We start from the raw sequence: 25,579 nt of genomic DNA on the forward strand, positions 1-25,579 counted from the left end.
AGTTATATTCAGGGTGACCCTAAACAAGCATCATTTGACAGAATGAGTTAACTTCTTTAACTCTGGGACCCTGTACCGGGTCCAGAATTATCTTATTTTGACTAAATATAAAACATTCCTTTAATTTGTAATGGTCTGTCATGGACCCAGTGCCACATATGAGATACTGTTTGAAAGCTTAGACTCTCTACTTTCTGCAGATATGCATCACTTTGACATATCTTTTACTGTAAGAAAGTTATTTACAATTAATTTACACTATCACACCCCCCATATTTTTTAATATAATTTAATATTCACATATTTCATATTTTTCAAGTATGACAAATATGGGCAAGCCTTATATCAAATGAAAGCTCTCACTCTCAGGAATAAGGCTGCAGCGTTATTTTTGTCCTATTTTCATCACCTATCTAACAATGGTCGAATGAATAATGAGGTAAAAAATTGACTTTTGTAAACATATGTGAAACTTGAGGGTGAACTGCCTCAGATAGCACAGATAGCTACAAATGATACACCATCTTTTCTCTTAGGTCCTACTCTAAAAAATGAGTCCATTCACAGCATTTTCTTTGGTTGTGTACATGATTAACCCCTTGCTATTTATTATACACTCTTAAAAAAAATGGTTCTATATCGAACCAGAAATGGTTCCATCACCCGCTTCATATATGGAACCCCTAAATGGTTCAATATAGAACCACTTTAATGGGTTCATTAAAAAGAACCCCAAATGGTTCTTTGAATCAAAGTTAGATGGTTCTATTTAGAACCATTAAAGGTTCTTTATTATTATGAGTAATTTATTATTGATAAGAAATTATAACCGATCTAGAAAATTATAAAAGTTTACTATTTATTAATTGTATTATACAGAAATATAAATCTATAAAAATTACTTAAAATCATATCTCTTTATTCTGTATTAGACAGCAAAACTTTAGTTTACATTTAAAATGTCTCATTACATTCAACCATTTAGTTATTTAATTATTTCCATTAAGCATTTTCACTTTTTAATAAACATACATACGTTTATATATAAATAATATATATAAATAAATTGCATCTCTGTATTAAACAGCTAAACTCTTAATTACACTATACATTAAAAATTGTGTTTATTTCCCTTACGTATAGATACTGTACAGTATATGCAGTATTAATTTTTAGTAACTTTTACATGTGTCTGAAATGATGAAAAGAAATCACGGTGACACTTTACAATAAGGTTCATTAGTTAACATTAGTTAGCTACATTAGTTAACATGAACTAATAATGAACTGCACTTATACAGCCTTTATTAATCTTTGTTAATGTTAATTTCAACAATTACTTTATTAAAATCTTGTTAACATTAGTTAATGCACTCTGAACCAACATGAACAAGCAATTAAAGCTTAAATTTTTATTAACTAACATTAACAAAGATGAATAAATACTGTAACAAATGTATTGCTTATGGTTTGTTCAAGTTAGTTAATACATTAACTAATGTTAACTAATGAACTTCATTGTAAAGTGTTACCGAAATCACAATGCATTCAAAGACAATTCATGAACAATCTATTAAATAGAATGACAATTTACACAAGTTGATTGTACATTTGTTTTGTACAGGTATTAAAACTTAAGCATATATTTTATAAATTAAAGTCACTGTGTGCTTAATGGCAAAAGGGTATTGAACATTGAGGAGAAAAAAAAACGCAAACAGTTGTCACGGAGTGACTATGCGGGGCGGAACCAAAAGGAGAGTGAAGAGGTTCCGCCCGGACCGGTTTGTACAGACACCGGCACTTCAGGGTTCCCCGGGAATCCCCGCACTCGCTGAAACAAGGCACAGCTGTGTGAGTGACGTGGCGAGCGATGGTTGGGCGAGCCACGCCTGGGAGGAGGATATAAAGAGAGAAGGTAGAAGTTACTGGAAGGGTCGATTTTCGGGCGAGTCAACTTCCGCCTTGGGCAGCACAACGAAGACCAGCCTCCGAAGAGTCCGCAGGCTCTGCTGATCCGGCGACCGCTAGGTAGCGGGCGGAAAGAGTGCGGGGCTGGTCCGGGCGAAAGGACGGCGTGGTTGTGTATAGGAAGTTACTTGTCAGAGTGAAGTTTGATCGCGTTGGATATACGCTGCAGATGCCGGCTGGGTTGTTAGTCCTTCGGGTGCTGAAATACGTAGTTCTGCTACGGCTAGGAGCTTTGGAGAGAGAAGAAACACTGTTCAACAGTCAAGTAAGAACCTCTTGAAACGGAAATACACAAAGCTTTCTTGAAGTGTTGTGCTGTGTCCTTGTCGTCCGTACTCACCTTTGGAGGGTCTTGGACCTTTGTGGATGCCATCAGGGGCTGCCCAACCCACCCAGATACGCTCTGTAGCGGTGTTCCAGCTGGAGTCACGTGGAAACCCCTCCAACGTCCCTGGCCCCGTAATACTCCCCCTGAGGGCGAGACGCGAGATTTTTAGATTCCCTTTCCCATTCCCCACTTTAGTTTTAAATAATTTAAATAAAGTTTCTATTTCTATATTTTACTTACCTCTGGTTTGTCTGGTCATTGGGGTGCTTTGGGACCTCCTCGAGGTGGAACTAGGAGCGTGATCCGCGACAGGGGCGGTCCGCTTCTCCGACCTGTGATGTCAATGTCTTCCACATATTAAGTTCACATTGTCCATTATAAAGTTGATACATTCAGATTTGAAAAGATCAGGAGAGCCGTTGAACACTATGGTTGGTGTGGGACCTTTGGGTTCCTGTAAAACAAACATTTCACCTTTTAAGTGCTTTTTACCAATTAACAGAAGCCATCAAATAGACTTAAATTATCCCATAATAACACAAATAAAGTATGACAACTAGGCAAGCGACACTCACGAACCAACAAGACTCATAATAATTTATGTAGAGCTGTATGCTATTTAAGGGTAAACAGAGTAATAGTTTTATATTTGCATTGAATGTTACTTTAAATAAAGTGCCTCAAATGCTAACTAAATTACAGAAGACTATACCTACACTATTTACACAGTCAAGGAAGCTGGGATTTTCTTGAAATAATGCTTGCAATAACATAAGTGCAGCATTCCTCACCAGACCTACAAAGATACAAATTATTGTACATTAGGTACAGATATCAATTACAGGGACATTTTACTCAAAAAAGAAAACTCATTCACTCACTAGTTATTTCAAACATTCACAGCTTTCTTTCTTCAGCAGAACACTAACACAAAAAGATTTTGAAGAATGTCTGTAACCGAACAACTCTGCTAGCAATTTAATGGACACAAAACCAATGCAGGTCAATGGGCACCATTGTTGTTCGATTACCATACTTTTTCAAAATTTCTTCTGTTGTGTTCTGCTGAAGAAAGTGAAGACAATTTTAATTTGTGGGTAAACTTTAACTCTTTCTCAGCCAGCATCTCTTAATTAACAAGTTTACTCCTCAATGGCAAGGAAAAAGTTTATACTAACATTATTTTCATATTTTCACTTATACAATTTATAGGTGCTAGAACCTTTACATTGACTATGCAAATAAGGCTACTTTACACTGGACAAAGAACAAGCACCTTCTGTTGTTTCCTCTCCAGTGAGATTGGCGTAGAGATGTTTTTACTTCCTTCTTTTGCACTCCTGATGATGTTTGGGGCCATTTTATTAAGAGATGTTTCCATGTTCTTCACCAAGTCTGTTCCAAACCACATTGTCATTCCATGCAGCATCTTAAAACACAAAATCTTTATATATCCACTTTCAGACAAACAAGTTGCTTAAAGTCTACATTAACTTGAGGTTGCAATTGACTAGTGATATTTTTCAAAACACAATGTTCAATAAAAAAAATAGTGTGAAATATACAGAATTTAAATTAAATCCTCAAACACTTTACAGTCTTTAATGCTAAATTCTAAATGAAATACATACAGTAAGAATTATCATTAAAGCTACAAAACACAGAGTTCTTTTTATTTTCTCTTTAATGAACATTAGTGACGAAGTCTTACAAGGTCCTTTTAAGCACCTTACCTTTTTGCATCAATGGGGTTTATATTTTAAAGCCAGTGACGTGTCTGACCATTTATTAACCATGGTTATCTGTGAGGGAGAGGGAAAAAAATTACACTTCACAAACCAAATACACATAAAAACCTGAACACGTTTGGTTTTTAAAACATTTGAATGTTAAATGTAAGTGTCTTAACAGCTACCATCACATTAATTAATTGTGTGCATCACAGAAAACATGCATATCTCGACTTGCGGATACAAACGCTGCACTGCAATCGTGCATTTATAATACAGACCAGCAGAAAGTTCTTAACTGTGGCCAGCAGTTTCCACTTTCCTTCAAGGTTTAGCTCCAACCCTGATAAAACACTCGTGAACAAGCGAAAAATACTCACGGAATATGTGTAAAACTGCGACAAACATTTACATATAATTTCCCTTCCGCTTCATTGAAATAACACCCCTGTCTCGAATTTCGTCTCCTTACAACACAGCTGTCTTATTGTGCTTGGCAATTTAATTGAAAATGACAAAGAAATAAAGCAGGACTGTAACGTAATTCATTAAAACCAGGAACAAAATGTATTTAACAGAGCTTTTATAACTGACGGTTGACGAAGCCCGTCAGTGCTTTAACGTTACCAGCAGTATTTTTTAACTGAGGTAAATATTATAAATGTAGCTTCTAGTATCACTATTTAGCACAAGACCTACTCTAACAAAATAAATATTAACTAATTATACTAAATATTTCAGTAATATCGTTTCAAAAATGTAGAAAGTTTACTTACCTCAGGGTACAAACAAGCAGAAATGACGGTCCGGAGTCCGAACTCCTCAGTTTGAAAAAATAACTGTCAAGCCTCGAGGCTCATCTTCGCGTATGGTGGTGGTCTGGTCTGCCACCCCTTTGGTTTAATAAACAGAGGAATATAAACACACACACATACATAAATAACATGTTTAATATAATAAAGCTTGACGGTGAAAGATTTTATACCCTAAAATTGCCAAGTTTCCCTCAGACATCACACGTAATTGAATTAAACACTATTGGGCGGTTTTCTCGGACAGGACTTATCACTGACTAAAAATACTGACACCTGTTAACATATGAGTGCTATTGTTTTGTCTCAAAAGGCACACTAGTATTGTATTTTATAAGGTTTGTTTGTAAAAATGTCCCAATTATAATTAAGACGGAGTCCTAAACCCTGTCCGGTATTATCTTAACTAAAATAGCTCCACTTTAACTCGGACACATAACGTAACACACACTTTAAGTCGGTCACATAACATAACACACCTTTATATAACTTATATGTTTACAAAAACGTCGAGTATATTTTCGTCTTTGCCAATTAATATAGTCTAAAATTAACATTTATTTACAAACACTTACCTGACGTGAACTTGAGGAAACGGCTGATGACTTGTGTCGTTGTGGGAAACAGTGAGTGATTCCGGCTGTTACATGCGGAATGATCTCAGATGAAATGACCTGTCATTCAGATCCTTCCGAGTTAAGTTAAGACATTTTAAATTAAAAACTCACGCACATACTGTACATACACACGCGCGCGTGGGCGGGTCGCGCGCACGCGCGCGCGCACACGGGTACACACACGGGCATATTTAGAAGTTTTATTTAAGATTGTTATGATATTGGGACTATTTCTCCACACGCTTCCTCAGCTCTGAAGTTCAAATTCACATGCAGTCCGGTTATAACAAATGTAAAAGATATGAAACATCACTCAACAGCAATATCAATTAAGTGCAATCCGAAAATAGGATGTAAAACATAACCCTTTCAGTGTTAAGTATGAGAAATTAAAATGAATTAAATCACGTTTAAACGCCACAGAGAAACCAGAGCCAGCAGTCGATTTCTGATGCGCTTGCCGAGGCGAGGCTGCGCTGGGCGGGGTGTGAGCGCTTAAGTGTCTGTGATTTTCTGGAGCTCATATGGAGCTCATCTACGTCCGAAAGTGTCCGAGCACATTTTTAAATAGACGCTATCTTTATTAACCGACGGCATATTTAAACTTTAAGTACATACATTCACGCCTGAACAACTCTTACAATTACATTTTGTGACCAAATAACAGTAATATTATGAGCATTTTGTTGTCAGGAAACATAGCTGTCATACATACTTACCTGATTTGTCTTAATTAGTTCAGTCAACACTAGCCATTCTGAATTTTGACTGGATTTGAAAATAACCATTCATTTAATATTTTAAACACAGATCTTCTCAACTAGCTCAAACAAAAAAATTGGTTTAACTTATATATTTTTGCCCGTCCAACATTTCATTAGTTGGATTTTTTACAGTGTACACTTAATATTAGTAGCCTATTTGTTGACTCTCTCTTTATTTGACCACAACCTATTGACACAAAAAGGTTTGTGAATGAGTTGTGTAGGTTTCTAAATGAGTTGTGTAGGTCTGCAATTATTGTGTAATCTTTAGTTTACACTTCAGTCACAAAACGTGAATTATAGAACCATTTTAATAAAAATGGTTCTTTGCCTTCCAAGGGTTCTATATGGAACCCGTTTTTTGGTAAAAGGTTCTACTGGCCAAGTATAGAACCCCACGGTTCTATATAGAACCTCAAGGAACCTTTTTTTTTTAGAGTGTATGTGCCAAACAAAAAATTAATATTTATATGAAATATGTATTTTCGCACACTTCAGTAAAATGAGAATAACTTTTGAATGCGAAATGCTAAAGAGTTCATTCTTTTTTTGGGAGTTTACAGTATGCTGCTGGTAACAACCAGAACTGTCTGCAGTCTGCTAGAGCACACAGAACCAGAGTTATACACTATCAAAGGCAGTATTTACAACATAAAAAAATAAAATTTGGTGTTTCATCATATGAAAAACACCCTAAATAACAATATTTGTCACAAACAGCAGCTTTTTATGTAACTTCAAAGGGTTTTCTGCAAAATGATATAAAGATATTGCATTTATTCCACTGTATGTGGTTATGGGAGCACTTCAAATATTTTTAGGCGTAAAATAAATACAAAAAGCGTATTATTCCTCCCATCAGTTGGAGTAAAATAACTTTTGCATTTGTTATGATAGAGAAAAAAATCATTTTTCCTCTGTAAGCTGGCAATTGCTGGAATCAAACAAAACTGTTTGCAGGTTTCGTTACCATTCAGGGCCAGAGTTATACACTTTCAAATAAAAACTTTAGAAAAAAAAACATCAAAAAGCGCCTATTTATTTTTGTGTTTATTAGAGGACTGACAAGACATACAACCATGTTTTGCACTTTCAACAGTGTTTTATGAAATTTCAAAGGGTTTCCTGTAAAATGATACCAAACTTTTATATGTACCCCTCTGCATGTGGGTATGGGAAGCTTTTGAAATTTGGTAGGCCAAATCCAGGCGAAAATCCCCAAAATAGCCTCAGAGTGTAAGAAGTTAACCTATAAAGGAAAGGTTTTTATAGAAAATCATAAATAATATACAGTTAAATGACTTATAAATGAGTACAGTTATAGTCAGGGTGACCCTAAACAAGCATCATTTGACAGAATGAGTTAACCTATAAAGGAAAGTTTTTTATGGAAAATCATAAATAATATACAGTTAAATGACTTATAAATGGGTACAGTTATAGTCAGGGTGACCCTAAACAAGCATCAAGTGACAGAATGAGTTAACCTGTAAAGGAAAGTTTTTTATGGAAAATCATAAATAATATACAGTTAAATGACTTTTAATTGAGTACAGTTATAGTCAGGGTGACCCTAAACAAGCATCAATTGACAGAATGAGTTAACCTATAAAGGAAAGGTTTTTATAGAAAATCATAAATAATATACAGTTAAATGACTTTTAATTGAGTACAGTTATAGTCAGGGTGACCCTAAACAAGCATCAATTGACAGAATGAGTTAACCTATAAAGGAAAGGTTTTTATGGAAAATAATATACAGTTAAATGACATATAAATGAGTACAGTTATAGTCAGGGTGACCCTAAACAAGCATCAAGTGACAGAATGAGTTAACCTGTAAAGGAAAGTTTTTTATGGAAAATCATAAATAATATACAGTTAAATGACTTATAAATGAGTACAGTTATAGTCAGGGTGACCCTAAACAAGCATCAAGTGACAGAATGAGTTAACCTATAAAGGAAAGGTTTTTATAGAAAATCATAAATAATATACAGTTAAATGACTTTTAATTGAGTACAGTTATAGTCAGGGTGACCCTAAACAAGCATCAATTGACAGAATGAGTTAACCTATAAAGGAAAGGTTTTTATGGAAAATAATATACAGTTAAATGACTTATAAATGAGTACAGTTATAGTCAGGGTGACCCTAAACAAGCATCAAGTGACAGAATGAGTTAACCTGTAAAGGAAAGGTTTTTATAGAAAATCATAAATAATATACAGTTAAATGACTTATAAATGAGTACAGTTATAGTCAGAGTGACCCCAAACAAACATCAAGTGACAGAATGAGTTAACCTATAAAGGAAAGGTTTTTATGGAAAATAATATACAGTTAAATGACATATAAATGAGTACAGTTATAGTCAGGGTGACCCTAAACAAGCATCAAGTGACAGAATGAGTTAACCTGTAAAGGAAAGTTTTTTATGGAAAATCATAAAAAATATACAGTTAAATGACTTATAAATGAGTACAGTTATAGTCAGAGTGACCCTAAACAAGCATCATTTGACAGAATGAGTTAACCTATAAAGGAAAGTTTTTTATGGAAAATCATAAATAATATACAGTTAAATGACTTATAAATGGGTACAGTTATAGTCAGGGTGACCCTAAACAAGCATCAAGTGACAGAATGAGTTAACCTGTAAAGGAAAGTTTTTTATGGAAAATCATAAATAATATACAGTTAAATGACTTTTAAATGAGTACAGTTATAGTCAGGGTGACCCTAAACAAGCATCAATTGACAGAATGAGTTAACCTATAAAGGAAAGGTTTTTATAGAAAATCATAAATAATATACAGTTAAATGACTTTTAATTGAGTACAGTTATAGTCAGGGTGACCCTAAACAAGCATCAATTGACAGAATGAGTTAACCTATAAAGGAAAGGTTTTTATGGAAAATAATATACAGTTAAATGACATATAAATGAGTACAGTTATAGTCAGGGTGACCCTAAACAAGCATCAAGTGACAGAATGAGTTAACCTGTAAAGGAAAGTTTTTTATGGAAAATCATAAATAATATACAGTTAAATGACTTATAAATGAGTACAGTTATAGTCAGGGTGACCCTAAACAAGCATCAAGTGACAGAATGAGTTAACCTATAAAGGAAAGGTTTTTATAGAAAATCATAAATAATATACAGTTAAATGACTTTTAATTGAGTACAGTTATAGTCAGGGTGACCCTAAACAAGCATCAATTGACAGAATGAGTTAACCTATAAAGGAAAGGTTTTTATGGAAAATAATATACAGTTAAATGACTTATAAATGAGTACAGTTATAGTCAGGGTGACCCTAAACAAGCATCAAGTGACAGAATGAGTTAACCTGTAAAGGAAAGGTTTTTATAGAAAATCATAAATAATATACAGTTAAATGACTTATAAATGAGTACAGTTATAGTCAGAGTGACCCCAAACAAACATCAAGTGACAGAACGAGCCAACCCATAAAGGAAAGGTTTTTATGGAAAATAATATACAGTTAAATGACATATAAATGAGTACAGTTATAGTCAGGGTGACCCTAAACAAGCATCAAGTGACAGAATGAGTTAACCTGTAAAGGAAAGTTTTTTATGGAAAATCATAAAAAATATACAGTTAAATGACTTATAAATGAGTACAGTTATAGTCAGAGTGACCCCAAACAAACATCAAGCGACAGACTGAGTCAACCTACAAAGGAAAGGCTCCCATGGAAAATCACAAACAATACACAGCCAAATGACCTACAAATGAGTACAGCTACAGTCAGGGTGACCCCAAACAAGCATCAAGCGACAGAATGAGTTAACCTGTAAAGGAAAGTTTTTTATGGAAAATCATAAATAATATACAGTTAAATGACTTATAAATGAGTACAGTTATAGTCAGGGTGACCCTAAACAAGCATCAATTGACAGAATGAGTTAACCTATAAAGGAAAGGTTTTTATGGAAAATAATATACAGTTAAATGACTTATAAATGAGTACAGTTATAGTCAGGGTGACCCTAAACAAACATCAAGTGACAGAATGAGTTAACCTATAAAGGAAAGTTTTTTATGGAAAATCATAAAAAATATACAGTTAAATGACTTATAAATGAGTACAGTTATAGTCAGAGTGACCCCAAACAAACATCAAGTGACAGAATGAGTTAACCTATAAAGGAAAGTTTTTTATGGAAAATCATAAAAAATATACAGTTAAATGACTTATAAATGAGTACAGTTATAGTCAGGGTGACCCTAAACAAGCATCAAGTGACAGAATGAGTTAACCTGTAAAGGAAAGTTTTTTATGGAAAATCATAAATAATATACAGTTAAATGACTTATAAATGAGTACAGTTATAGTCAGGGTGACCCTAAACAAGCATCAAGTGACAGAATGAGTTAACCTATAAAGGAAAGGTTTTTATAGAAAATCATAAATAATATACAGTTAAATGACTTATAAATGAGTACAGTTATAGTCAGGGTGACCCTAAACAAGCATCAATTGACAGAATGAGTTAACCTATAAAGGAAAGGTTTTTATGGAAAATAATATACAGTTAAATGACTTATAAATGAGTACAGTTATAGTCAGGGTGACCCTAAACAAGCATCAAGTGACAGAATGAGTTAACCTGTAAAGGAAAGGTTTTTATAGAAAATCATAAATAATATACAGTTAAATGACTTATAAATGAGTACAGTTATAGTCAGGGTGACCCTAAACAAGCATCAAGTGACAGAATGAGTTAACCTATAAAGGAAAGGTTTTTATGGAAAATCATAAATAATATACAGTTAAATGACTTATAAATGGGTACAGTTATAGTCAGGGTGACCCTAAACAAGCATCAATTGACAGAATGAGTTAACCTGTAAAGGAAAGGTTTTTATAGAAAATCATAAATAATATACAGTTAAATGACTTATAAATGGGTACAGTTATAGTCAGGGTGACCCTAAACAAGCATCAAGTGACAGAATGAGTTAACCTATAAAGGAAAGGTTTTTATGGAAAATCATAAATAATATACAGTTAAATGACTTATAAATGGGTACAGTTATAGTCAGGGTGACCCTAAACAAGCATCAATTGACAGAATGAGTTAACCTGTAAAGGAAAGGTTTTTATAGAAAATCATAAATAATATACAGTTAAATGACTTATAAATGGGTACAGTTATAGTCAGGGTGACCCTAAACAAGCATCAAGTGACAGAATGAGTTAACCTATAAAGGAAAGGTTTTTATAGAAAATCATAAATAATATACAGTTAAATGACTTATAAATGGGTACAGTTATAGTCAGGGTGACCCTAAACAAGCATCAATTGACAGAATGAGTTAACCTGTAAAGGAAAGGTTTTTATAGAAAATCATAAATAATATACAGTTAAATGACTTATAAATGGGTACAGTTATAGTCAGGGTGACCCTAAACAAGCATCAAGTGACAGAATGAGTTAACCTATAAAGGAAAGGTTTTTATAGAAAATCATAAATAATATACAGTTAAATGACTTATAAATGGGTACAGTTATAGTCAGGGTGACCCTAAACAAGCATCAAGTGACAGAATGAGTTAACCTATAAAGGAAAGGTTTTTATGGAAAATCATAAATAATATACAGTTAAATGACTTATAAATGGGTACAGTTATAAACAGGGTGACCCTAAACAAGCATCAAGTGACAGAATGAGTTAACCTGTAAAGGAAAGTTTTTTTATGGAAAATCATAAATAATATACAGTTAAATGACTTTTAATTGAGTACAGTTATAGTCAGGGTGACCCTAAACAAGCATCAATTGACAGAATGAGTTAACCTATAAAGGAAAGGTTTTTATGGAAAATAATATACAGTTAAATGACTTATAAATGAGTACAGTTATAGTCAGGGTGACCCTAAACAAGCATCAAGTGACAGAATGAGTTAACCTATAACGGAAAGGTTTTTAGGTTTTTATATATATAAGGGTGTACACACACACACACACACACACACACACACACACACACAGAGAGAGACACACACAGACACACACACACAATTTAATAAATACTGTTTAATAATTACTGTAAATTAATTATAATTCATTAATAATAATTATGTAAAACATATAAAACATTACATTTAAACAAAAACGTAATAAAATAACAAGCTCATATAGGGAGTTAAGTGATGAATATGAAGGCAGACAAACAGGTGAGAGAGAGTGGAGAATTATGGAAAATGACGTCCAGACGGTTATAAACGGGGAAAACAACGAGGAACAGACAGACAGTCTGTGACTGTGCATATACAAACATTAAGATCGAAAATAAAAGTCAAGTTTTTTAAACTAAAACCGTTATTTGAGTTCTAATAAGATGGGAAAACGAAACAAATAACTTCTCTGATGTCTCTTTATTGTCTTGCCGTTCTTAAGGAAAGGGAAAGCCTTTTGACGGGTTCCAGCACCGATTACCGTAAGTACATTAATAGACGCGCACATTAAAAAAAAGTGCGGCCCACTTGACCGTGCATTTTCGAAGCGCGGCCCACTTGACCGCAGTGACTGTATACCGGGAGCCAGAACGTCTGACATTAGATCCAAACTTAAAGTGCTGGCTAATGCTAAACGGAAGTTTTCTAAGATTGTTATTCACGCCGGAACAAATGACACCAGACTCCGACAGTCGGAAATCACCAAAGATAATATTAAGGAGATGTGTGAAATTGCAAAAACAATGTCAGACAATGTAATATGCTCTGGTCCCCTCCCCGCCTACCGGGGAGATGAAACACATAGTAGATTAGTGTCTCTCAATGGCTGGATGTCAAAGTGGTGCCCTCAGCATAATGTAGGGTTTATAGACAATTGGAAGCATTTCTGGGGTAGACCATTTCTCCTAACCCGAGATGGCCTTCATCCGACATCAGAAGGAAGTGCTATACTCACCAGAAATCTGATTAATATTCTTAATTCTGATATAGTATGACTATCCAGGGCCCAGGTCAGGAAACAGACGGATCAGCTTAACTGTCCGTCTGTTAGCTGGCATGATATGTCTAGATCACATATATCCCAGAACTTCGAGTCGATCTTACCAGAATATCAACACATTTCAACTGTATCTGTTCCCCGAACAAGCAAATACAGAGCACCGCTTGCCACATCACGTACAAATTTGACCAACATAAAATTAGAAAACAATACATTACAAGATGAACCTCGAATGTTAAAATTCGGCCTTCTTAACATTAGATCGCTTACCAATAAAGAACCTATTGTTAATGAAATAATTAATGACCAAAACTTAGATGCACTCTGTTTAACAGAAACCTGGCTTAAAGCAGACGACTACATTAGTTTAAACGAATCCACCCCACAAGACTATTATTATAAACACGAACCTAGGTTAAAGGGGAGAGGGGGTGGTGTAGCTACAATATACAGCAAAATTTTTAAAGTAAACCAAAAATCTGAACTAAAATTTAAATCATTTGAACTAATGTTGTTAAATATGGAAATAACTGATCGTAACCACAAACAGCTCTCTTTTGCCTTAGCTACAATCTATAGTCCTCCGGGCCACCATGCAGATTTCCTTAAAGAAATAGCAGATTTTCTGTCTGAGCTTGTAGTCACTGTAGATAAAGCTCTTATCGTTGGTGATTTTAATATTCATGTGGATAACCATAAAGATGCATTAGGACGTGCGTTTATGGATGTTCTAAATTCTCTCAATATTAGACAAAACATGACAGGGCCAACGCATACTCGTAAGCACACATTAGACTTAATTCTGTCACTCGGGCTTAATATTAATGACATCAAAATATCACCTCAGAGTGATGCAGTTTCTGACCATTACCTTGTGTCATACACTGTACTTCTAGATAGGATCACTCAATCCACAACATGCTACAGATTAGCCAGAACAATAATTTCCACCACTAAAGATAGCTTTATTAGCACTCTTCCAGACCTGTCCCAAATTAAACATGCAGATAACTGTGATGATCTAGATATTGTAATAGAAAACCTAAACAATGTCTGTTCTAACACATTGGATGCCGTTGCTCCCATTCGAAAAAAGAGAATCAAAGAAAAGCCGCCAGCTCCATGGTATGATCATCACACCGCAGCTCTTAAAAAGGCAACTAGGAAAATGGAAAGAAATTATAGAAGCACAAAATTAGAAGTATGGCGTGCAGCATGGAAAGATAGTGTTAAACACTACAGACAGGCTATTAAAACCGCCAGATCTACCTATCTTAGCAAGCTTATAAATGAGAATCATAATAACCCTCGTTTCCTCTTTAGCACGGTTGCAAAACTGACTAGAAACAAAGAACAAACAGAAACCAATAGTAAACTCCAACACAATAGTAACGACTTCATGAACTTCTTTTCTAACAAAATTACGGCTATAAGGGAAAACATCGTAGCTACACAGGCAGCCACCACTCTACCCGTTAGTTCACTTAACACTAGACTACCACACGAACATCTTGATTCATTTAAACCTACTACAATAGAAGAGCTCTCTAAACTAGTAACGTCATCCAAATCATCGTCCTGTATATTAGACCCCGTTCCCACAAAACTACTTAAAGAGGTATTTCCTGTAGTGTCAACCCCGGTTCTAAATATCTTTAACTCATCGCTAGAAATAGGATACGTTCCAACATCTTTCAAACTAGCAGTTATTAAACCGCTGATTAAAAAACCACAGCTTGATCAGGGAGAGCTTAATAACTTTAGACCAATCTCAAATCTCCCTTTTCTTTCGAAAATATTAGAAAAGGTAGTGGCAAGCCAGTTACGCACATTTTTGACAAATAATAGTACATATGAAAAGTTCCAATCAGGATTCAGGCCCCACCATAGCACAGAGACAGCGTTGCTTAGAGTTACAAATGACCTCCTATTAACATCCGATCGTGGTGAAATCTCAATTCTTATATTATTAGACCTTAGTGCAGCCTTTGACACAATAGATCATACAATCTTACTCAATAGACTAGAAAACTATGTTGGTATCAGTGGTCAGGCGCTAGCATGGTTTAGGTCGTATCTAACCAATCGCTATCACTTTGTTTATGTAAACGAGGAAGAGTCATATCACTCCCTGGTTAAATACGGTAAATACGGGGGATCGGTTTTAGGTCCTATCCTGTTCTCGTTATACATGTTACCTCTAGGAGACATTATCAGGAAACATAACATAAGTTTTCACTGCTATGCAGATGATACCCAGCTTTACATCTCCTCACATCCCAGCGAAACACACACGTTTTCTAAGCTAACAGACTGCCTTAGCGATGTTAGTGACTGGATGGCACATAACTTTCTTAAGCTGAACTCCAATAAGACAGAGATACTTATTATTGAACCGAATCGCTACAAACATAATATGTCAGATTACACGTTGCACATAGATGGCTGCACTGTGGTGCCATCTTCCACGGTAAGGAACTTAGGTGTGATGTTCGACAGCAACTTATCCTTCGATAATCATATCGCCAACGTCTGCCGTACAGCTTTCTTCCACCTTAGAAATATCTCGAAAATACGCCATATACTGTCTACATCTGACGCAGAGAAGCTTATCCATGCTTTTATGACCTCTAGAATAGACTATTGTAACTCGCTACTCGGGGGATGCCATGCAAATCAAGTAAACAAGCTTCAGCTAGTTCAAAACGCTTCCGCAAGGGTACTTACTCGATCTAAAAAGTACGACCACATAAGCCCAATTCTGGCATCTTTACACTGGCTACCAGTTAAATATCGCATACAATTTAAAATATCACTACTCACCTACAAAGCTTTAAATGGCCTAGCACCCTCATACCTTAGAGAATTACTATCAGAATACAATCCATCACGCACACTACGGTCACAAAATTCCGGTCTCTTGATTATCCCTAGACTATCAAAAGTGTCTAAAAGTGGAAGGTCATTTTCCTACTTAGCCCCTAAGCTCTGGAATGATTTACCAACCGATGTCCGAGAATCAGACACAGTCGATAATTTTAAATCTAGACTTAAAACTTTTCTCTTCAACAAAGCATTCGCATAATTTGTCTAGTAAAAGTACTTAACTCGAAATAGTTATTTGTACCGAACAAAGCACTCGCGGTCATAAGACAGACCAACCAAATAAATAAATAAAAACCTTATCTTAACGTATAGTCGGATTGCGATTTTGGAACTTTCGTGTTCTTGTGAATAGTATGCCATACAAACCCGTTTGCCACTGAACCTGCATTAACGACGACAGTGGGGCATCCGGCCTTAGTCAAACGGGTTGGCACGTACGGTTGGGTTGGGCTTTTGGCGCTTTCTTTATATTGCGAATACTATGCCATACAGACCCGTTTGCCACTGAACCTGCATTAACGACGACAGTGGGGCTTCCAGCCTTAGTCAAACGGGTTGGCACGTATGGTCGGGTTGCGATTTTGGCGCTTTTTTGTGTCTTGTGAATAGTATGCCATACAGACCCGTTTGCCACTGAACCTGCATTAACGACGACAGTGGGGCCTCCAGCCTTAGTCAAACGGGTTGGCACGTATGGTCAGGTTGCGATGTTGGCGTTTTTTCATGATCTTGTAAATAGCATGCAATATAGACCCGTTTGCCACTGAACCTGCATTAACGACGACAGTGGGGTTACAGGCCTTAGTCAAACGGGTCGACAGGTTTCATTTTCTCTTTCTCTTAAAAATCAGAAGGTGACCCTTAGTTACCATATATACCGTCGCAGTGGGCCCCCAATTTGCAAAATCCTCAACTGTGGATAATATAATTATGCCGCAATAGTTAGTCTGTCTGAAACTAAGCTGATTAAACCACATCACTGTGTGACACTTGCATTACATGTGAACGGCCCCTACGCTAATATGATTTTGTTTTTCTCTCCCTGTCCTGTCCTCGACCCTGAGGACAATGGGACAAACAGACCCAGTTCCGGTAGATGTGAAAGTCGACTCACCTCTGATCTACTGGTCGTCCATCACTGTGATGCCCAGCTGATGCCTGACCAACGACCACCGGCAGAACCCGCTTAAACCCCGCTTAATCCCCGCTTAATCTCCTTATCCGTTTATATGTGTTTATATACATATATATCTCCCAAGGGTTTTTCCCTCCTAGGACTTTTTATTTTTTTTTCCTCGGCTCAACAACCCGGGGTTTTTGTTTTTTTTCTCCTAGGGGGTTTTTTACCCCGGGGAGGTAGCCTGCTTGGGCTTAATTTAGCTTCTTCTCCTAGACGTTACATTAGTAATACGCTCGTTCATAATGTCGAGTCATAGCCTCAGCAAATTTGACAGCTTATGCTATTGTGTATTATGTTGTGCTATCTGTCATTTTTCTGTGCTTTTACTGCTTCTATTAATGTAAAGCTGCTTTGAAACAATTGAGTATTGTGAAAAGCGCTATATAAATAAAATTGAATTGAATTGAATTGAAAATGATCTTTACTTGCCTAATGATTTTTAACATACAAATTTGATAAATTTGACTTGCTACAAATATACCTTTGCTACGTACGACTGGTTTTGTGGTCCGTCTTAAAGGGGACAATTCACAAGACTTTTTTAAGATGTAAAATATATCTTTGGTGTCCTCAGAGTACATACGCGAAGTTTTAGCTCAAAATAGCATTTAGATAATTTATTATAGCATGTTAAAATTATCACTTTTTAGGTGTGAGCAAAAATGTGCCATTTTGGGTGTGTCCTTTTTAAATGCAAATGAGTTGATCTCTGCACTAAATGGCGGTGCTGTGGTTGGATAGTGCAGATTAAGGGGCCGTATTATCCCATTTTGACATCACAAGGGGAGCCAAATTTCAATTACCATTTTTTTCACATGCTTGCAGAGAATGGTTTACCAAAACTAAGTTACTGGGTTGTTCATTTTCACATTTTCTAGGTTGATAGAAGCACCGGGCACACAAATATAGCACTTAAACATGAAAAAAATCTGATTTTCATGATATAACCCCTTTAAATTTAGCTTTTATTATTATTATTTGTACATTTCTCATACATTAGACCAGGTGCTTGATTTTCACCCAAAACCCTGGATAGAAAATGAAAACATAGATGAAATAATACCATAATATGTTATAATATTTGCAAAACGACTGCTGAAAATGTTTTTTTTTCAGAGGGTTTATAGTGGCTCAGATAATTGTAGCTTTTACTTGTTTTATAGATTTTAAACATCACAAACAGCCTCACTGCACCCAAATATCAGAAGGCTCCTGTGGAGGTCACCTTTGTGGTGCGTGACGCCCACGGTTATGTGCTGGGAGCAGAGGTCAGCGCCCTCCTTCGCCAGCTCAGTGTGGTTGAGTACAGCTACTACCTGGGATACCCAGTAAAGCAGATCGCAGAGCGTGAGTCCACACATACATTTTGGGTTTGATTAAACAAAAATAATTATGCATTACATAAATCTGATAATAAGCTGGTTTAAGCTTGATTTTCCTGCAAAGCTGATGACAGTATGGTTTACTTTATGTGGGAATTAATGGACTTAAAATGTAAATGTTTTTCCTGCTTTTTATTTATAGCTTTTCATTATCCTGTGCTGAATACAACCCAACTGCTTAGTTCGTCATGGGTTAGAACAGGTACCGGCCTGCTAATATTTTTCTAGAAAATTTATCAGGCTTAGTACACCTATAAAGGAAACTTCTGTTATCGTTTACTCACAATCTTAATGTTTTTTTTTTTTTTTTTTGGTGTTTAGTGTTGCTGGGTGTGCTTGACCAGCCTGTGAGTGACAGGGTCTTCCAAGCTACCATAGAGAGAAAGCTTGCTCTGCTGTTGGGTGACGCGCTGGGAACGGGACGCCGCTTTAGAAGAGCAACAAGTGTGGGAAACAACAGTGTTCAGGTTCGTGTAAATCTTTGATTTTTTTTACCTTCACATGCCATCTTCAGCGAATAGAACAAAGTAATGCATGTAATGTGACTAAGAGGTCTGCCATGGTCCTCCATTCTTACGTTTTGTGAATGAGATCAATGAGAGCTTGTCCTGTACGTACATCTAATGGCTCTCCGGCGTCCTGATCAGCCTCTGTCTTTGTGCCGCTTCCCCACACCTGCTCTCCCTCCGGGCATTACCATTCAGGGACATGGAGTATCCATGGCAACACCCTCCTGTTAATCACTGACCCTGGGAGCCGCTCAAAAACAACCATTTCACCCTTGTCATACATACTCGTGCGCCATACTCCGGCTCCAATATCCAATAATAAATTATTGAACACGCACAGCTCACAAGCAGCAGGAGAACCATTAATTGACTATTCTGCTTGCAGAGAGAAGATTTTACTGTTACATGGATACTTTGGAGTGAGGGTGACCAGTAACCTACTAGACTAGCTAACCTTTTAAGGCAGTCATCATTACACTCTTATTAGTTGATAAAACATAATGATGCTCTATGATGTTGTTTTTTAATGCAAGCAATTACCTACAACACCTTAGCAACCACACAGCAACACACTAGCAACCAGTTTGAACAGCTTAGCCACTAAATTGCAATGCCCTGGGATTGGCGTGGCACAATAATTTTTTGGTTTGGTGGCTTCTAAATTCATCCCTGTTTGGATCCTAAGGAATGAATGGGGCTAGGCTAAATGCTAACACTTTCACAACGCACTGTACAAAGATTAAGGGCACGCATTGAAAAAAGATAGGTATGTATTAATTTGTCTAAGTTGAGGTAAGAACATAGTAAAATATTGAAAACGGTGGTGTTTTCCTTTAAGATTCACCAAAATAATTACTATAAACATTGTTAAAAAAAAAAGTAACATTTGTTTAGTATGCTGACCTAAGCTCACTGTAAAGCTTTTCCATGTGTTGGTAGAGAATTGACCGTTCCCTGGGAGTTTGATTGACAGGTGACCTGACTAATCACAGCACAAAATATGATGTGCCCCCATTGCTGTACGTTATTTTGTTTGACAATCAAATCACAGTTAACAAACCTGCGGCACACTATAGTGTAGCCTATCGCTTACTGAATGTGACATAATAAATGCATAATATTTTTGCTTTTTAATGGTGGTAAAAGTAAATCGACAAGTTTTACGGGAACAGTGTTGCTCCTTACTGTTGTCTCTCAGTCAGTATCGATTGCCAGGTGATGCAGTACTTTCAGTTTTATGACCTGTAGGCTATAGCTTCGATATTCTTATTGTTTACTTCATTCTGAGTCACTTTTAACATCCTGAATTTGTTTACTTTGCATGCATATTACAGACCTTTTGTCTGAAGTTAACACATCGTTTTTTTTCCCCAGAAATTATTATTTCACAATAATTATGTCTAGCGCAGTTGGAGTGCTTTTGCTGATGTTTTTATTTTATTTATTTTTTTGAAGAAAATGTCTAGTTGCGATGTGGGGTAGCCATCCCCTATCCTGTTTTAGAAAAGCACCCTGAGGTAGCAGCACTTTCAGAATGAGTTTTTAATGTCTCTGAGGGTTCACCACACAAGGCACTTAATGTAGGTCAGGTTCAGGTGAGCCCACACGACGACGCAACGCTGTTTTTCCACCCCAATAACCTTGTAGACTAGAAACACATCCAGCCTGCCCCTAGAGCCTCTGTCATTCCCTAATATCAGAATTTTTTCTTTATAAAAACTCATTCACAGAGTACAGGAAGTCACGATCGACTTTATTGTATTGTGACTTATTTCCGAATGAAGCGGAATATCACACGGAAAAATAGTCGGTGTGGCTTGTGTTTTCCATTGTGAATTGATTGGATATACAACAGACTGACAGTTGGAGGGGGTGGGGTTAACAGATGCTACGACCAAGCCATCAAGCTGATGTCATTAGAGAAAGAATGCCATAAGAGGAAGGAAGTACATTTTCAGATTTTGATTAAAGAGCACCTATTGTCCGATTCACATTTTTTAATTTCCTTTGGTGTGTAAGTGTCGATTAGTACATGTTAACGATATGCAAAAGTTACAAACCCCAAAGTAAACGATGATGCGAGTTATCGTCTCCAACATAAATTTATGTTCTTGGACTACAAAAAACACACGAATTATAGGCAACGGTTTACTTCCTGTGATTGGTTATGTAGACAAGACCGACATTATCATAATTCTTCCCGCTTCTGACTCACAGCCTGTAAGTTAAAGGAACAGTATGTAGGATTGTGGCCAAAACTGGTATTGCAATCACAAAACTTGTGGCTAAAACTGGTACTGCAATCACACAAATGGTGGCCAATACATAACATGACAACATAAACATCAGTTGAGGGCTGCAACTCCACTTTTTAAATGACAATATTCTGGCCAAACCACTGTTGTGAGTGATATAAGTATTTGAAATGATTTCTTAATGTCTAGTGACATATCAGGGCCATTTTATGATTAATTGATATACATTTCTTACATACTGTTCCTTTAACTCCTGTTAGCATTGCACTGTGTGCGAATTTTTCAAACATGGTAATGAGTGTCACATTTCCAGCTAACGTCGGGTATTCAGATAAATCACAACGTACAGATTATCTGGCCAATCAGGGACACAGAGCTTTACAAATCTGTGCGTTTCAGGAAGAGAGTGAAATCTGGAGCTGCAAAAATGTACGGTATGTGGAAAATAATGTGTTTTTAACCATAAAACACGAGAACAAATTGTATTATTCCAGATACACAAAATAACATTGTTTTAGCAATGAAATAGGTGCTCTTTAAATTTGATAAGGACACATTTAAAAATAATGACCCAGATGGATAAATTGTTTATAATGAACACTTTATTATTACATAAAAATAAGTTTGAATAATTGTCAGTTTTTATTTCATAAGGACTTGAGTACAATCTTAGTATTTTTAATTGTTTGGTTGCTTTTAAGTATGTATACTATTTCCACCAAATATTTGAAGAGTTTGGTTCCAAAACGCGATAAACACCATTTTAAAAAAATGAGTTACCGCCAAAATCACTATTGTATCAGGTCAGTATTTAAAAGTAAATTATTAATTTAATGCAAAATACAATATCCGCCATGTTATTCTGTCATCTTTTCTCCCTTTTTTCCCAAAACGCAATAAACGCCACTCCTCCTTTTCTGCATAATGCAATAAATCTGCTCAGCAAATCACAGCGCACCTTTCCACGCACTGTAAACAACAATGGTGGCGCGTTGAACACACGGAATCCTAGTTTTCCTCATCTACTTTGTACTTCATGATCAACAAACAAACAAAAACAAAATAATACTTTTAATGGCATTGATAAACCTTTGGTGGTTTTCTGTGGCGGGAAAGAAACAGCATCAACATTTTTATTCGAGAGGCACACAGGAGATGGAAAAATGCTGGTTGCTTGTTCTCCCTACAGCAGTGTTTCCCAATCCTGGTCCTCGAGGGCCCCCTCCCAGAAAGTTTTAGATGTCTCCTTATTTAACACACCTGATTTAACTCATCAGCTTGTTCAGGAGACATGTTTACCATTTTGGAAGGAGGCTGATAAGTTGAATCAGGTGTTTTTAATAAGGAGACAGGGGGTCCTCGAGGACCAGGATTGGGAAGCACTGCCCTACAACATCAAGCTTCTCTCATGCTAACACATTGACCCCAGGTGATCTTATGAAAAACTTTCCGTTATTTTACGGGAAACCAACGAAAATCGAGCAGGACCAAAACATTTTACAGCTGATCGCTTTGAAAAAAGTTCAGCGACGTCCCAAGTATAACTACAGCAATGACAGTGTTCTTAATATGACAAAGTAAGTGTTTTGATTAATGCCATTTAATGATTATTTTTTATCAGTGTATATGACTAGTCAACTAAATGAATATAACATGGCAAAGATTAATGCACATTTATATATTGATTCAATAGATTTATAGCATTTTGAAAAAAAACCGTATTGCATTTTGCGAAAAAAAATTAGTTTTTATAATAAATCTTTAAATCAAATTATGGATTCGAATTTTTAATGTTATTATAACCTAAATATGCGATGTGAAAGTTTGTAACAGAAAATAGTGGTTTTCATCCTGTCACTTTCTTGGTACAGAAAACACGTTTTTACCGAAATTAGTCAAAATGGATTTATTGCGTTTTGGAACCAAACTCTTCATTTTAAGTCTTGTGTTACCCCTCACTTGCTCAGTAATGGTCTTGTTTGCCACTATATAAATGAATTTCATTGAAAGAAAAAATAACTATTTAATGTCAGGTTTTTTTTCTTTGTTCAGATTGTCCAGACCACTCGTCTGGTGGGCCCTGACAACCCTCTTGAGATTATTTACTTTGTTGAAGGAGACAACGGACAGAGGCTTCCTGCAGCAACCACTGCAAACATGCTCAACAGTCTTGACATGCAGCATGCAGCTATCGTCATGGAATACCGCATCCAGGGAATATTAGCACAGCGTGAGCATTCACAACTTGTATTGATTCAGTACAATGAATTCAGTGTGCAAAGGAAGAAAAACAATGTAACAGTAATCATCAATACAGACTATGATAGTAGGAACAATGATGGAAGTAATCATTTAAATTATTTTGTTCTTGCTTGTTATTTATTATGGCTGCATCGCACCCCAAAATATATTGCAGCAAGCATTAAAAATATAACCAAAATATACTTATGTCAAAGATTAAAATCAAACTTTGATGCTTCTAAAAAGGCTTTAGCCTGCACTTCACAGTGACTAAGGAGGACATATACTGTCCTTAGTCACTGATTTTAATAACTCTTTTTTCAGCTGTGGAAAAACAGGCCTCACCTCCCTCGGATACAGAGAAAACCAACACATGGATAATTGTGGGGGTGGTGGTCCCCGTGGTGGTGGTGATCATTATTATAAGTATCCTGTACTGGAAACTCTGCCGCACCGATAAACTGGAATTCCAGCCGGACACTATGAGCACAGTCCAACAGAGACAGAAGGTAAGAGGGAGACAGGAGGGAAAACCGTACAATGATTCATACGTAGTGAAATGCATTCTGGGATATTTCAGTTCCTCAGGGAACTGGCGAAAGGGTCAGCATCAGGTCATGTGGTTTTGTTTTTGAGTTTCATCGTGTGTCCTGCATGTCTGCCGTTTCAGTGATATTGCTAATCAGTCGGTGGGCTCCTGTGTGTCTGAGCTGCTTATCTCATCTCACTGGAGGAATGGAAATGACTGTTGCAGGATACTAGCCAGCTGTTTGTGTGTTATACATATATACAAATATGTATTATGACTTAATATGGTTTTAATGAGGAGATGGATTTTGAGATGGTTACTCCTGCTATTTATACAATGACGCACAATTGTGGTTTGCTATATAAGTGTTTTCAGAACCAAGAGAATTGTTTTTTTCTATCCTCTTTACCTAACCCTCAAGCAAACCTGGTGACATTATGAGATTTTAAAAGAAATACTTTGCCAAAATATGAAAATTCTTTTACTGACAACAAATAATTGCAAGTCGTGATGTAGGAACTTCACGGAAATAGGATTCAGACTCCAGGGGTCTTATTTATAAAGCAAACTTGAGGAGAGAATTGGCTTGAAGGGTGGGATCTGAGGATGATTCATATACGCACACTTGCAGGTGATCTGTGATTTATAAAGGAATCATTGATTTTTATTGGAGGAATATTCCATTTTCTTAAAAGAAAAATCCAGATAATTTACTCACCACCATGTCATCCAAAATGTTGATGTCTTTCTTTGTTCAGTCGAGAAGAAATTATGTTTTTTGAGGAAAACATTGCAGGATTTTTCTCATTTTAATGGACTTTAATAGACACCAACAATTAATACTTAACTCAACACTTAACCGTTTTTTTAACGGAGTTTCAAAGGACTATAAACAATCCCAAAGGAGGCATAAGGGTCTTATCTAGCAAAACGATTGTCATTTTTGACAATAAAAATAACAAATGTACACTTTTAAAGAACAACTTTTCGTTTAGGTCCGGTCCAGCGCGACCTAACGTAAATGCGTAGTGACGTAGGGAGGTCACGTGTTACATATATAAAACGCACATTTGCGGACCATTGTAAACAATAAACTGACACAAAGACATTAATTAGTATCAGTTGACATACAACAACGTAGGAACGGTCCTCTTTCACCACACTTGTAAACACTGGGGCGGAGTTTTGCGTTCGTCCTCTGTGACCTCTTGACGTCATGACGTATTGCGTCGGGTCACGCTAGCGCATGACGACCGGATCTAAACGAGAAATTGTGCTTTAAAAGTGTATATTTGTTATTTTTATTGTCAAAAATGACAATCGTTTTGCTAGATAAGACCCTTATGCCTCGTTTGGGATTGTTTATAGTCCTTTGAAAC

At 36.2% G+C, this 25,579-nt stretch overlaps 1 protein-coding gene and 1 long non-coding RNA gene across 3 annotated transcripts in view; one reads left to right on the plus strand and one right to left on the minus strand.

Annotated features, from left to right (window-relative positions):
* The window catches only part of LOC129419172 (UPF0606 protein KIAA1549), a 101,685-nt gene that overhangs the window by 55,004 nt on the left and 21,102 nt on the right, over nt 1-25,579 (plus strand). For both annotated transcript variants that reach the window (XM_055174220.2, XM_055174219.2), the window contains exons 7-11: nt 18,448-18,631; nt 18,809-18,868; nt 18,988-19,133; nt 23,483-23,660; nt 23,996-24,180. In XM_055174220.2, coding sequence (XP_055030195.2) covers nt 18,448-18,631; nt 18,809-18,868; nt 18,988-19,133; nt 23,483-23,660; nt 23,996-24,180 — 753 coding nt within the window. The remainder of the gene's footprint in view (nt 1-18,447; nt 18,632-18,808; nt 18,869-18,987; nt 19,134-23,482; nt 23,661-23,995; nt 24,181-25,579) is intronic.
* Nucleotides 1,583-4,927, minus strand: LOC129431754 (uncharacterized). The gene is made up of 7 exons (XR_012357739.1): nt 4,806-4,927; nt 4,033-4,101; nt 3,576-3,728; nt 3,016-3,095; nt 2,540-2,753; nt 2,312-2,442; nt 1,583-2,201 (listed from the first exon to the last, which is right to left on the minus strand). It is a non-coding gene; the product is annotated as an uncharacterized lncRNA (long non-coding RNA).

The sequence above is a fragment of the Misgurnus anguillicaudatus genome, chromosome 15 (genome assembly GCF_027580225.2).
Source record: "Misgurnus anguillicaudatus chromosome 15, ASM2758022v2, whole genome shotgun sequence".
Lineage (NCBI taxonomy): Eukaryota > Metazoa > Chordata > Actinopteri > Cypriniformes > Cobitidae > Misgurnus > Misgurnus anguillicaudatus.